Here is a 15,746-nt window from a genome sequence, read left to right on the forward strand (position 1 = left end):
AATGACCATATTATAACAAACATGCGAAAGCCGAATTTGCTTGAGAACTCTGACTCTGTGCCCACCCTGGACTTAGAGTAATCACAATAAATAACTAATGACAATAGTCTGATGTTATTTTAGGTATTTTTCTAATATTTGACAGAAGATTCAGAAAAATTTGTTGTTCTAGAATTATTCAAAGTTAATTTATAATAAAATATTTTGCAGGCTACCTAAATAGCCACTTCTGGCTAAATTATATTGGTTTTAGATCTAGTTCTACAATAACAGGGCCAGATTTAGGGTAACCGGGACCTCAACGAATAAAATTACTTCGCGGTAAAGGGTATAAAAATAATAGATTTTAAACTCTTCTCCCTGCTGCTTCCATCCACTTCTCAAAAGTTAGTATTTTTGTTTTCATAGACTTGATAAAGTCAAGTCATAGTCGATATATGTCCTATTTCCATTAAATTCTTACCTTATACAGCGAACTTTCAATTTCAGCCTGTCCAATATTTCGTTTACTTGCTGCTCCCTGCTGTTGTGGAGCAGCTGCTGCTTCGGCCTTTAACTGCTCCTCGGCGGTGGCCAATTCCTCGGCCAGACTGCGGGTTACATTCTGTGTGGGACTCAATGCACCCCACATATTGAAACTTAACTTGGCTAACTTCCATTGCTCAACAAAATACGGAATGGCCGATTCCCGTAAATTACCAATGATTTGTCGTGAAATAAGTAGACCAGCCAGTTGCTACAATAAAAAATATTTAAAAATATATATTATATCGGCTAATGCTCTAAGAATTAAGTCTTTAAACCTCTTTGAGCTTCTCCTCATCCCGCAGATAGAAGGCAATGTAGAAGAGTGAGAGAAAAGAATTGACAAATTGAAATAGAGCCACTTTGGCAATCAAATGATTCTCATATTTCGATTGCAGACGATAATTTTCTGTGAATTAAATAAATAGAGACAAATATGTAAATAAATTTTATCACATCGAATACCAAATGCAAATAACAAACCTCTGTCATTTAACCAAACTGCCAGCTTAAAGTAGGCCTCGTCCATTAATGTAATCGCCCCAGCTAAAAGTACTTTGGGTATGACACTCAAACAGCATAAGACACTCTCCTCGGGTAATTTGGAATCCCACCAGTCCTGTAGATGATTATAAATAAAATGGCAATCAGCTGAAGTTTATGTTTCAATTCAATTGTTTTTGATAAAACATTCAATACATTTCATCATCAACATCATTATCATCATCATTAGCAAGCATTAATATTAATCAACAATTTACATGGTTAATTGCCATGCAATTATTTTTCATTTGCTCCATTAAGTATATCAATTTTTGGGGAATTGTTAAACGTTGTTAATTTGATTACATCGAAACGATATTTCCGTCCTGTTCTGCCTTTTATTGAACAATATATATATGTATGTACGTAGGTAAATGCACAATGGCAAACATTTAAAGTGGCCCTTTATTTGCATGTCTATTGTTCAAATATAAATCAAAAGAGTTGGCCCATTGCATTGTTCCATTTTCTTTTTTACACGTCACGCCACGCATCTGCACTTAATTAACAACTTGTTGGGCCAAGGTGAAAACACACTTATTATTGTTGGCCAATTGCATAATTTCCCACAACATGACATTAGGAACACTTTTGCCCTTAATACAAAGTGGTACAAAGATGGTTTACGTTTCATAATTAGTTTCATAGAAGAGCAACATTTTAAAGCTTCTCAACATTTACAGAAGGATTGTGTTTAGGTTTTAAAACCAACTAGTTAGCTAATATTTTAATGAGTTTAAATGAGTAATGCGTGATGAAAAAACTAAAAATTTTAGACCTCTAAAAAATAAAAAATATTAGTATCAGTATAGTATATACTGAAACGTAATTCTTAATATTATAAGTATAAGTTATTTAAATTCATACAGGTTGCGAATTTGTGCCCCAAATAAAAACTTCCTCATGAGAGTATTAAATTACTGATAATAATGGAATTTTTTTTGAACCTTCAATTAGTTTAACTAATGATGACTTTTAAATATAAAACTTTTTAAATCAAAATCCGAGTGCTTAGAAGAGGAAGTGGCATGTTACCGGATCCCAGTTTCAATTTGAGAATGAAGAGAAGAAGGAGAAGGAGTTTCACTCCACTCCGAGTCATCGGTAGAAGTATAATAAAGTAATCTATATTAGTTGTAAGCAGTCTCATTATTTCATTTTATAATAAACTATTTAAAACACTGACAATTTCGTAGAACTATTAACATCCGGCACTTCTTGCTCCCACGAAAAGCCCTTTAAGGCTTCGTTCCCCTTCAATCCATGAAAAAAGTAGCCAATCAGAAGTATTAACAATGTTATCCAAAAACTTGTATATGTCTTTCTATATTCCTACTAGTACCTATTACTGACAACCTTTTTGTACATTATTGTTTTAAAAAATGAATAGAGTTGTTAAGCTATTACTCAAAAAAATCTATAATCTATGAGTTTAAATAAATATGTACATTGAAATGCTTGGCATAAGTAGGTTATTGCAATTATTCTTGAGTCTAATTAAAAGTCTCGGCATACCGAAAAGTATTTATTAAGAAGAAAATTAAATTATATGTAATCAATTGAAATTGAATCAGTTTCCAAAGTTCTTATAAACTACTTTTAGGATTTTAAAGATACACTTAACTAACCAAATAGAAGAGTTTTTTAATGCATGAAGGAGGGCTAATTTTGAAACTCAGTCACATCTTCAGAGTGGCTGATCCAATTTTTATAATTTTTATGACTCTAAAAAAACATTGTCTTTATAAAGTTTTTACCAATAGACGATCCAAGCGCTTGGCTTAGTTTTTACCGCTTTTCTCTCGATCTTTCACACAAAATGTCCTAATTTTAGCCAAAGTTGATGTATGTATATAACTAGCACTAGTTTCTAGAAAAGTTATTAAAACAAATTCTAATTCTACGGACTTAAAGCTTGTTTTTCTCTTTCATTTAAATCACAAAACTTGGACAGTTTTTATTCTTCGTTTCTAATGGTCAACATTTTACCACCGCAAGCTAAGTCATTAATATTTTTAAGCTTTAAAATATATGAGCTTGAAATACATATATAACTTCGAAGCAAATTGCTTTTTTCATATTTTACGATTCGGTAATATGAGAAATAATAGTCCATTATAAATCCAAGCTAATGTGAAAGAAGCCATAGCGCAAAACTCTACAATTTGCATTTACTTTTAGTGGCAACTTGTGGAAAAACTTATGGTCATGCATTCTAAATATCAAATTATCCCATTCACCAGCTATCCCTTAAGACCTATATCTCTACATTTTAATCCATTTAAATTTTACACAGAGAGAGTGAAAGAAACCTTTAACTAACCACAAAAGTTGTAGTAATTTTGTACCCTCAACCAAAGCGCCTCAATTCACTTAAATGCCACTTTTAACCGCACTCACACACAGGTTATTTCATAGACCTTTTACAACACTGGCTAACGTTGGCTGCTCTTGACAAATGCCACCATAAACACACACACACGAAAACTAACACATATACACCCGTATTTTTATATCCTTTACTCTGAATTTATCTCGCTTTCTCTTTCAGACGAGCTACGCTTCATTACGACAGCATTTAAGCGCTCGGCTGAGCAGTAAAAAACCCAAAAAGCCATTGTCCAGGTTCCAGGTTCCAGACAAGCACGCATTAAAACTACATGAGCAGCAGCACATATCCCGGCAAACAAGGACACAACAACAACACCAACAACAACAACACCATGTCAATTGTCAGGTTGACTTGTGGGCAAAGTACTCCCACTTACCTACATACATACATACTTTGTTTGTATATGTACATGTATGCTCTTTGTGGTAGTCGAGCTGCTTAACACTTTTGATGGCTTGCAATAATGAAATTGCTGTGCAAAATACATATATTGTAAAAATGATTTCCACTTTGGTAATTAAATTAACTTTTTTTCTGGTTTTGAAAAATGAGTGAGTTGTCGTTGTAATTAAAGCCTATTAGAATATTGAAAAGCAATTTGATATGCTATTTGTTAAAAAGATGTTGCCTACTTATAAGGGTACTTAAACTTTGTTGACAGGCGTATTAAATTAATAATTATCCGAAGAATTTTAACATGACTAATTCAACTTTCAAATAAAATATTAGCAGGTTGTCGCTCTGAAAACTACATTATTTTTTTATCAGCACAGTACCACAACTTCAGTGCTACTCGAACTCGAAATCGTATCCTTTATCTGCACATACTGAGCAACAACAATTATTATGTTTATTAACGATTATTCAAATACGCCTATTAGAGCACGTTCTCGCTAATGGCGTACTACGAAATTTTATATTCCATGAATAAACTTTCACCCTGAACAAATGAACTCCTAGCCCACGCTATTATATTTTTAAATACTTATTATTTGTAGATACTTCATATTTATATTTTGTTTTGTACCCTTTCAAAAATGGTAAATGAACTCTATGTTCCTCTAATTTGTAAACAACGAACGAAATAAAAAAGAAGTCTTTCCCTAGGATAATTTTTAACGATGAATCCAAAATTCAACCACTTTATTCAAAATTCAATCACCCAAAGAAAAATCACACAGTTTAGTCGCATTTGTTGTGATAGCATCTCAAAAACTTATAATCTAATTATAATTGGCAGCATTTTTTCGCAAAATCAAATGTTTATTATTCCATATCTGCGATAATAATTATTCTGTTTGCATATTTTCTGATTTGCAATTAAAATTATCCCATAATTAATATTGCTTAAAAATGGCTTTTATGCAATTACAATTAACAGGCAATTTAATTTTGAATACAAAACTATACTCAATCAAAATGTTTAATTACTTATCATAGTATATATCCAAAATGTATATTTTGTTGCGTTAATTAAAAAGTAATTAAATTAGCAATTAGTCGTTGAAATTTTCATTAAAAAGAACAAAATATTCCAAAATAAATCTTTGTGAGGCACAATGTCTGGGAATAATATTTATTAATGGTTAAACTTAACTTCCTTTATGGCTCTTCGATTAACCAAATGCTACTAAATATATGATATCTATGCTGGATCAATAAACATAAGCCGGTTAAGACTATCATAGGACTTTTCCTGCCTTATCCCTACTACCATAGAAAATTAATCCCAAAGGTCTCACTCAATTTTTCTCCCTCTTGCTTGCTCGCTCTCTTTTTTGTTCTTCTTTCACAGTTATCAACTGAAGGTCATGGCTATGCTTCTGGGTGATAAAAAGGCAATTTCATTATAGTCTGACTTGCGCCCCTTCCGGCGAACAGTCATTAATTGCTTCCATTGTCTCCATTTGCCCAAATGATTGCTATGCCACTTGCGATGACATTATCTAAGCCTTGGTCCTCTACTCCCTCACTTCAATTATGCGAGAAATTTGCCAATGTCAACGATAAAGCAGTTTGGCCTCTTCTGTTGTTTGTCCATTTTGTTTCCCATTGTCCATTCTCTTTTCGTTCTATATGTATATCTAAAGATAGACACTTGCAGTGCAGTTCATGGAAATTTTGTTTTGCTTGCCCAAGAGCTGCTTTCTTTTTTCTCCTTTTTTTTCTTCTTTTGTTTGTTAACTGAGCATTTCAATTATTTTAAGGCTATGTGAAAATTGAAGAAACGTCGTATGAAAAATGTTTTGACCCCTGAAGGCATTACTAAAATGTTTCTCCTACCAAAACAGCCAACCCAATGGCCCACCAAATGTGGCCTGTATGCAGATTGTGGTTAAAGTTTTAATTGAAAATCGCTAGCTGAGCGGTTTTTCCATATGAAGTATAAACAATGTTTCGATAGCTGAACAAACAATGAAAATGTTTATCTAACATATAAGAGTGATATAACCAATCTGCTGCATCGACTGATAAATACCTTAATACTAAGAGCAAAGTCCAAATCCTTTCTAAATTATTGATATTTAAAAGATAGTTTCAAATAAGTCAACTGTATTCCACTCAGGAAAACAGAGATAAATCATGTCAATCAGACTTTTCATTTGTTCATTTGTTGTTGAACATTGTATTTTATAAACCAATATTCAAAAAATCGGTGTTTCTTGTGATTATACCAAAATTATAATTTCTTATTTGTCCGAATTTTGAGTCTAAAGACTAGTTGAATAATAGAAAAATATGTCTGATTTATGATTACTTGAAATTATAATTATAATGAGTAAGCAACTGGTCATACCAACTTCTCTAATGTTTGGAAACCAACAAAAGTTATTTGTTTACAGAAATTCATTGCTCAAACCGATTTTAACTAACAGGAGTTAGTTCTAAATAAATTATAAAGTTAACAGTCAGAGAATGTTAATAAATGAAACCAAATTGATAGCATAGTTTAACAGTTTAGTCATCAATAGTGATATATTTCAATATATTTCTGTTAAATTACTTTAATATTTGAAGTGGTCTTTATCATGCATAGCCATCAACTTTTAAACACATTCCATTATTGAAGCTCATTGGCTCTTTGGTTATGTTGCCCCGATGTAATCTAATATTCATTTAGTAAATTTTATTAACCAAAAAAAAACAAATAAAATAAAAGAAAGTATCGTTAAGTATTAGTGGGACGAGATCAGATTGATTTCCAATATGTACTAAATTTATGACGGCGGAGGATACCTAAACCAAATGATGTCTCTGAAATGATTAAGGGTCGCTCCCCTTTTTCGCTTCAATTTCCTTTGTCATAGAAATTAAAGATTTCTGATAAAATTGTAAACAATCTGCCGGGGTTATCCTTCCTACCTAATATTGATTAAAAGGTCGATCTCAAGGTTTTTATAGAATACAAAATCATTAAAGATTTTTTACTTAAAATATAAAATTTTTGCATTTTGCATAAGTGAGATTTGGTGTCAGTTTAATTTGGACTTGTATCAACTAATTTTAGTTTGCGTAAGTATCTACTTAGTCTCAGACACAACACCAATTACAGTGAACAATGAAAGTATCTCTACGTATGTATGCTAATTATAATAATAAAAATTTTTGTAAAAAGTAAATGAATAAAAACCTTGTGCAAATTATACATGCATTGAGCAATTCCTTTATCTGGTATATTATGGTGATCCAGCCAATCCTGCAAAAAAAAAAAAGAAACAAACAGAGAAAAACAACAAACAAACATAATAAACACAAAAATAAAACAAAAAATTTGATAGAAAGAAGGAAAGAAAGAAGAAAACAATTCAATGAGGCGTGATGAGTGATAAATTTTTACGTAAATGTTTGTTTGTATACTTATACATGTACATATATGTGTGTATATATATATATTTTGCAATAAAAATAATAGTAGATACAACAACAATATAGACAAAATGACATTTTGTTTCACATAAGAAGTTAATGCAACAGCAAAACAAAACGGAAACCGGAAATGTCGGTGTGAGTTTATGTGTGTGTGGGTTCGAGATATACATAGAATGTGTGCGTGTGCTCGTAAAAGCGTGAATGAAAGAGACTAACACCCTTTTCTCCACCTCCATCCTATATTGAGGGTTAAGCAAATTGATAAACAGACAACGCCCCCCTAACCAAGCAACCCAATCACACTCGCATGCCCACCAAAACACCAACAAATGCCGGGAGTCCTTGACGTGAAAACAATATTAATTATACGCACTGTGTGACACTCGTGCAAAATTGCTTAAGCAGCCACAACACAGACGTGAATGAGGCAACTCATGCGGGAGAGGGAGGTGAAGATGGAGATGGATAATATAAGCGCTGCTTCACTCGACTAAATGGCCATATCAAGTTGTGGCCTTGTAATAAAAATAAAGCTTTATGGATTTGTCATCAAGTAAATATTTGCCATATGATTTTAATATGAAGTTTAAGTGAATGTAAAAATAAATATGATTGTGCACATTCAAGTGTGGAAATTCAATAACTATTATTGACAGAAGCATTAAGCATAAAGCATTGAAACTGTTTCAATTATTAAAGCATGTTTTAATAAAATTCTTTTGTTATAATTGTTTTGTGCAAATAAATTAATCTCTTTTATTATTTCTGAAGATAAGCCAAAAAAGTTTTCCATTTATTCAAATACTAATATATATGTATGTATATATGACTCACCTGAAAACGTAGCATAAGAAACATCACAGCAAAAACCAGACACAGGCACAGGCCAATTATGGGAAAGCTAACTAAATAGCGAAAAGCACGACGTTGCCAAGCTGGAGCCTCTTTGGGTTCCAAACGGCCCGTCACATTGTTCTCCTCCAGGGGACCCTAAAAGTATTGTGATAACATAAGAACAAAGTTGTATAGTCAAAGTTCAAATCATCTTTATCTTACCTTATAGAGCGGCCTTGGGGGTTCGAGTAATTCGGGTGGCGTTGAAAGCGTTCCCCAACGGAAGGCCAATTCCACAGAGTAACGCTTCCAGGCCTCCAAATATAGCGAAGCCCATGCCACATTGAATAATGAGAATAATACATGGCCCATATCCTGGGCAGTTTGTCCTTTGCCCCATAATATGCAATAAAGTATGGTGCCAAAAACAGCTGGCACACCCAAAGCACACGTATAATGTCCCAGCCAGGCAAAATAAAGAGCCACCTTGACCCCAAAATAGGCAGCAATATCATCTAAACCAAAAAAAAAATAACATTCACTATAGTAAACAATGAATAAAAATGATTTCTCGATGGACTTACCCAAAGGTTGTGGAGCAAAAATCTGTTTAACCCAATGCGTTTGCAATTGGGTCAACGAACGGGACTCGTGCAGGGGAAAAACCTGTGTGATCAATCCAGACTCTTGCCAGGCGGCAACAATACTCTGACCCTCTGCCACAGCAGCCCGACCATGAAGGGCATCAATGTCACTGCAACCAGCACGTAAACCCTGCAGAACTTGCAACACCAACCATTGCCGTTCCTGTGAGGTGAATAGAGCCGTGCTGCCGACATCACCACGTAACTGTTGAAAACAATGACTCTCTCGTGTGGTAAACTCTCGCAGAGCGCCACCCAAATCTGGACGCAAACGTTTCGGTAAGCGGGCTTCCTCGGCGGCCTTAAAGAGGCTGAGAAAAACCAAAAATGCAAAAAAGAAATGCAAATTTTCTAAATCATTTTATATGATAAAAAGCAAACTTTTGGCGGCCTGTCCGAAATTTTCCTCACCCTATGTCTATTCTTTTGTAAAACTAATTAAAACAGTCTTCCACTTTTTGTTGGTGTACAATTTTCAGAAAACTTTTGAAGCCCTTGGACTTTCCAAAGCCCCATTTAAATTAGAAAACATTTACGACATTAAGAATGACAATCATTTATCAAGAATTCTCTATTTTGGTATGAACCTTCATATAAAATGGTTTGCATGAAATGTTAGAATTTAGATATCACTCAAAATTATTAATAAATTATGTACTTTTCATAACTATGCTATTGTTATATCGTTTAAGTTGACAATCTAACTAGGACTGATCTCATCTAGGACTGTAAAATGGGAACGATGCCACATTAAATTTGCAACAAGTACTTAAGGAATTTGCTTGTTTAAACGCAAAACAAAAAAAAAAAAGAATTTCAAATTGTTTTGTAATTGTTAAATTACTACTTATACAAAATGTTATAAATTTGCTAAAAACATCAGCATTTTGCACACTATAGAAGAGAAAGTATCCTCGATTTCCCAATCCTAGATCCCCATATGGTCTTCATGACTTAAGTAAAAATTCAAATTATTATTTTTAATTTTAGATCGGTATTAACTTGTTTTTCCCGAACATTTCTCTGTATTTGACATGTTACAAATCAGAACTTGGCACATGTCAAAGATGAATCTGGAAATTTTAAATGGGAAAAACATGGCCCCTGGAGTCGGCAATAGACTGAAAAAGACTTTATTATTGCCAAAAAGTCTAGAACTTTTGATTGATAAAGTTGATAACTTCTACAAAATTATATACTCAAGGCGTCCTTTTTAATGTTTGACTTTCTATAACCTCATATATCTAAAAGATTATGCTCCAACAGAAGGACGAATTTATGTTTGATGAGTTGCGGAAAACTTTACTCTAACTTTGATAATATTAAAGCATAAATAATTATAATGGACAATGTTTTATTACCATGAAATACATATATATATCTCTATATAAATAATTTTTATGGCACTTGAGTTAAGATTGCATTTATGTGCATTTAGATTATAAATAAACTTAACGGCAAAGTTTATGGTTCATGGTTAATGTTCATATCAAGTTCAAAGGTCACAACTTTAACAAATTGACTCGTTTCAGTTATTATAATGATAAAAACAAAACGAACTACAATCAAAGTGCAATAAAAAAGTCAACTTTTTTTTATTTACTTCATAACCACAACATAAAGAGGCGAACTTACACATTCACTGGGGCGCTCACATAGAAGGCATTCCGTCGTGTACTCTCGTGTGCCTTGACCTGTACCAGAAGACCCAAACCGGCCGGCGGCTGCGACCTTATTCTGGCCAGTAACCAACGCAATGCCTCATCTGGCGCATCCTCTGGAAACTCAATGACCACATCGCATTGTGTGGGTATTTTGTTCAACCAAAGACGACGCGGCGTCATCAAATGACCAGCGTAGGGCACTTTGCGGCGTAGTTGGCGGGAAGCTAAAAACAAAAAGAAAAGTAAAGGAGTAAAGGAGAATTAGAGTAAAGTAAAAATCCAAAATGAAATAGAAAGAGAAATAAAATGTTTAGGTGAAAATCTCGAGATGCAATTTGAAGTCCATTTTCACATTTCTTTTTGTAATGTTTTCTCTTTTTTCCTTTCTACTTGTGTGCAATTGCATATTTATAGTCTGCCACTGACAACAGAGAAACCCAAAATAGAACACAGAATGGACAGGATGGCAGGAAGAAAAAGCTAACTAACAAAAAAAAAAACTATGAATGCTCTGGCGCCAGCGGAAACTACCATATTTGTTTTATTTTTTTTTTTTCGGTATTGCCAGTGTAAGAAAAACAAACAACGAAATGTGGGAACTCAAGCATCTGATTGAGATACAAAAAGAGTAAAACGGATATCAAACAAATATGAATACCCAGACAGATTAAAGGGAGGATAACAAAAGCTATAAAGAAATTTCATTTGTAAAGTTTATGAAATATTCGTACCCAAGATTTCAAAATCTAAAATGTATCCCTGTTTACTACTTTAATTAAACATCATTGTTACCAAATTAGTATAAATAGTTCTGGAGCAGAAATAATAATTCTTGGCATAAATATAATATAAAGTTTTTTTGACATAGTTGGAAAATGAACTTTTCAAGTCTTAAGTCTATCAATTAAAACGAAAAAACCCAATTTTGTCATGAAATTCACACAAAAATTCGTTGAAACCATAAATTGTTAATATTTTCAAAAACAAGCTTCTCGAAAAGTTTTAAATTCAGTTTATAATTTTACCAAACTTATTATACATATATTTAAAGAAACCTCGAAGCCCAAAAATTTCATTAATTTTGGCTTTAGTTTCCAAAAGTGATAGACAATTTGTATATCAATCTAATTTTTTGAGCCTCTAGAAGAGGTTTACAAAAGAAGTCCAAATGGGTTGACGTAATTCTATTTATAATTTAATTTTTATTTTCGTAATTATGTGCAATTCTTCTCTATAGAATTTGTAGCCCCTGCAGTTGCTATACTTTCAAATCTAAGCAGAATATATGTGGGACTTGGTTCCGATTCCGTAGAAATAAGTAGTCCCGTTTAGATTGATATTTTGTTATATGGTAATAGGTTTTATTTTAGATAATAATTAGGTTTTAGTAACTATAAAAATGATTGAATTGAATGGTAATTGTTTCGTCTTTAGATTTTTAATGAGAGCGTCGTTTGTCATTCGTCTTTACGTCGTCTTTTATACTTCTTTAATACATGTCTTCCCGTCGTTGGCTCGTCTTAAAAAGTTGTTCTTCCTCGTCGTCTCGTAGCAGCATTGCCACATCGTCTTTCTGTGGGTCGCTTGCCACCTCGTCTCATATGGATTGCTTGCCACACCGCCGTTTAACAGCTATTGTGAGGTGGTCTGGCCCCAACCCCACATATGTATCTATATTATTTGAACTTTTCAAAACCAAGATAACTTAAATAGATTAATGGTCATATTAAGTAAGTACTCCTTAAATAATTTTAAAAATTCTAAGTACAATTACCAAACATTTAAAAAGACAACATTTCTTTTGACAAGTAGATAATTTTACATGGAATTCATGTAAATTCATGTGAATTCCTTGTAAATACTGTAACCTTTATGTTTAATGTACTTAAGATTTTTTTTTCATTTTGCAAGCAGTTTCATCACTTTTAATTATTAATAAATTTACTTATTCATAACGACTTTGCATACATCGCTTAACAATTTATAAGGACAAACTTGTTACGAGTATGCAAGCTTCTTCATACTGAAAAAAAAGAAAATAACCTTGATAATTTTCATCGGTTTTGAATAAACGTAAGATGGGAGAGCACAAAAAGCACCTTTGCCATAGATTACATAACACAGGACAAAGGCATAATGAAATGGACTACAAAACGGCCAACTAAACCAAACAAGTAAATACCACCACAACATGGCAGAAATGTAAATAAACCAACCGCAGAAATTTCCCACAACTTTTAATTAGAAGAGGTGGCAACCGGTGCAAAGGACAACTGCAATAATAAAACAAGCAGCCAAAAAAAAAAAAAAAAAAAACAACACCAGATATACACAAAAATACAACCAAAAAACAGCCAAGTAAGTTATGCCATGATGGAATACAATGACTGTTGTTTGTTCTTTTTATCCTTGCGATAGGCGACCGGCCCCCACCGGAAATTGTGGCAAAAACGGCAGCACCGATAAAAGACCCTCCAACCCGACTCCACCCCAAAAAAAAAAAACCAAAAAAAGAAAAATCACTAAAATTGACTAATGACAGTGCAGAGAGCAGAAAGAGGCTGGGTCGCACACTTTGTATATATGTATGTACCTGTACTTTGTCAGCTGAAAAGATTGTCGTGGTGGTTATTAATTATGAATGGTAAAGAAACTGCAACTGGCAGACTACTGATAGAAGCTCGTTTTTGCTCCTTCAAGGACCCAACGACAAGAAGTCATTTACAGAAACTTTTGCCTTTCATTAAGATAATGATAATTGCAAAATTACGAAATGACCTTTAACGCTTTGCCATTTGCCCATTTTAATCATTAAAACTAAACTATTTTTTTTAATTGTGATGCACAAGGTTTTTTTTATAAAACATTTTGTAAGACATTTCAAGTTTGGATTTGGCAATACATTTCTAAAAATTTAATAAAAATATGAGAATCTAAAATAGCACTAGGAAAAGTTTTTTATTTTTTAATCGTAGCTTTTCTTTTAAATTTAAGATTTTGACTTTCAAATGAATAATAATTTAGATTGTGGGAATGTATAAAAAATAAGCATAGAATCAACCCACTTACACTTACCTACTTTATTTAAGTGGGGAATGGGAATGATATCATCAATATCTTGCAAAATGGTAACAAAGCAATCAACAAAAAGTTATACTTAGCCCGTAAGTACTTTATAGTGAGGAATGACATGATACTGAAAAGTAAGGGACGATGAAATCAAGAAATGAAAATAACCAGTTTGCGCATTTAGGGCTGCGAAATCGAGAAAAATTGTGAAAATTTTACGAATACAGAAATTTTGTCATTTAATGAAGCGAAACTAAACCTTTTACTATCTAAAACTAAGACTCCGCTATCTAACAAATTAACATTTGAAATTATATAACGAATTCAACCGCGGCATTTAGTTAGCTAGCTTTATTTAGTGTCTGTCAACATGAGGCAACTATTCATTTTCGGTATTCTTGCAATAATTTTGGTATATAATGTAAGTAAATTTACAACTTTCCGGGAATATTCAGTTTTAGGACACTTTATCTGTAAATCCAGGATGCCGTCATTTTTAAACTAACCAATTTTGTCTGTCTGAGCTATAATGAATCCTGGTTCACGATACACAATTGTCGCTTAAAGGTTATTGGACGTGGAAAAATTGCTGCATATTTCAATGGAACTTTTCGATATCCGGCTAATGTTATATCGCTTAATGTTGAAGTCTACAAAAAGGCAAATGGTTATAAGCCTTGGATTCTGAAGTCTAAGATTGATGTCTGTCGCTACTTTAGGAAACGCTACGATCCATTATTAATTCTAATTGGAAATCTGTTTTTAGATTTTACAAATTTCAATCACACATGCCCATATATTGTGAGTTTCTTGCATTTTATGTGCAAATATAATTTATATATTATTATTTTTAAAGGGCCCAGCAATTATTGATGGCTTTTATCTAAGATCTCAATTGTTAACACTTCCTCTTCCGACTGGTGATTATATGTTGGCCATGGCTTGGTATTTTGATAAAAAACTGCAATTTCATACAAACATGAGTTTCACCTTCGTTGAGAATATAATCGATCAGTAACTCGAAATTACGGGACGAAATTTCTAGACATCTCGTAGAAAGTTAAAAATGTATATAAAATTTTTTATGTTGGTGGAAGCGAACAACAGAGTTTTTCATGTTTTAAAGGGTTTTAAATGCTTACAGTTTTAAACTAAATTGAGTTACGTTCCAAATGCTTATACAGGCAAGCATATAATGTTCAAAATATACCTGTTATTTTTTAATTTCATAAATGGTGAATTATTTTTATTATCAATAAAGAAACTACTTTAGAGCATTGCCCATTAAAATAACCGATTGTAAAACAGATGCCTTGCTTTGATTTTCATTCGGTGATTTGGATTATCAATGAATCGCTGACAAAAAAAAAAAAACAGTTCACCCCATTTCACATTATAAAAAACCAGAGGGCCGGGGCTAACTTCGACCGCGTCAAAGTTTGTATACCCTTGCAACTTTTATGGTAACTCTTTCCTTACCTTAGCCATCAAAGTGAAAAAACGTTGAAGCTAAAAATGCTAATGTTTGCGAAAGAACGGCCTACAATCTTCGCATTGGAAAAAACTAAGATATTGATCAAAATCACTGTTTTCCACCGATCGTTCCTATGGGAGCTTTATGATATAGTTACCCGATCTTTATCAAATTCGGCACAGTCATTAAGAGATATATTAACTAACAAATGTTTAATTTGAGCAATCGCGTTAAAAGTAACGAATTTATTGACAAAAGTCACTGTTTTCAAAAGATCGTTCCTATGGGAGCTTTATGATATAGTCATTCGATCTTGATCAAATTTGGCATATTCGTTTATATGTATAATAAACTCACCAATATTAAGTTTTATAACAATAGCTCAGAAAATAACGAAGGTATTAAGAAAAGTCACTGTTCGTGACTTTGCCATTTGTATGGGAGGTATATGATAAGTGATCCGATCCGGCTGAATCCGAGATATACAACGCTGCAGTATATACAAGCCTACATGCAAAATTTCAGCTCTGTAGCTTTAACAGTCTAGGAGGAGTTTGCGTTGATCCAGACGGACGGACGGACGGACTATTTGAACTCGCCTCGTCGTGCTGATCAAGAATATATATAGTTTATATGGTCGGAGATGCGTAGCACACTTCTGAACAAAATTAATATACCCTTTTTGCAAGGGTATAAAAATGTGATGTGTAATTTTGGTAAATAACTCGTTA

General features: G+C 33.0%; 1 protein-coding gene across 5 annotated transcripts in view; it reads right to left on the bottom strand.

The window, feature by feature from the left end:
• Positions 1-15,746, bottom strand: part of LOC6643572 (anoctamin-8) — a 51,196-nt gene that overhangs the window by 6,281 nt on the left and 29,169 nt on the right. For 4 of the 5 annotated variants that reach the window (XM_023176416.2, XM_023176415.2, XM_002066459.4 and 1 more), the window contains exons 2-8: positions 10,444-10,696; positions 8,749-9,119; positions 8,387-8,679; positions 8,165-8,320; positions 1,009-1,144; positions 804-934; positions 464-736 (exon numbers count right to left, since the gene is read on the bottom strand). In XM_023176416.2, the coding sequence (XP_023032184.1) occupies positions 464-736; positions 804-934; positions 1,009-1,144; positions 8,165-8,320; positions 8,387-8,679; positions 8,749-9,119; positions 10,444-10,696 (1,613 nt within the window). Of the gene's footprint in view, positions 1-463; positions 737-803; positions 935-1,008; positions 1,145-7,091; positions 7,158-8,164; positions 8,321-8,386; positions 8,680-8,748; positions 9,120-10,443; positions 10,697-15,746 lie in introns of all 5 variants that reach the window. The other variant, XM_023176417.2, reaches the window with a different exon arrangement.

Source organism: Drosophila willistoni (assembly GCF_018902025.1).
Source record: "Drosophila willistoni isolate 14030-0811.24 chromosome 2R unlocalized genomic scaffold, UCI_dwil_1.1 Seg200, whole genome shotgun sequence".
Lineage (NCBI taxonomy): Eukaryota > Metazoa > Arthropoda > Insecta > Diptera > Drosophilidae > Drosophila > Drosophila willistoni.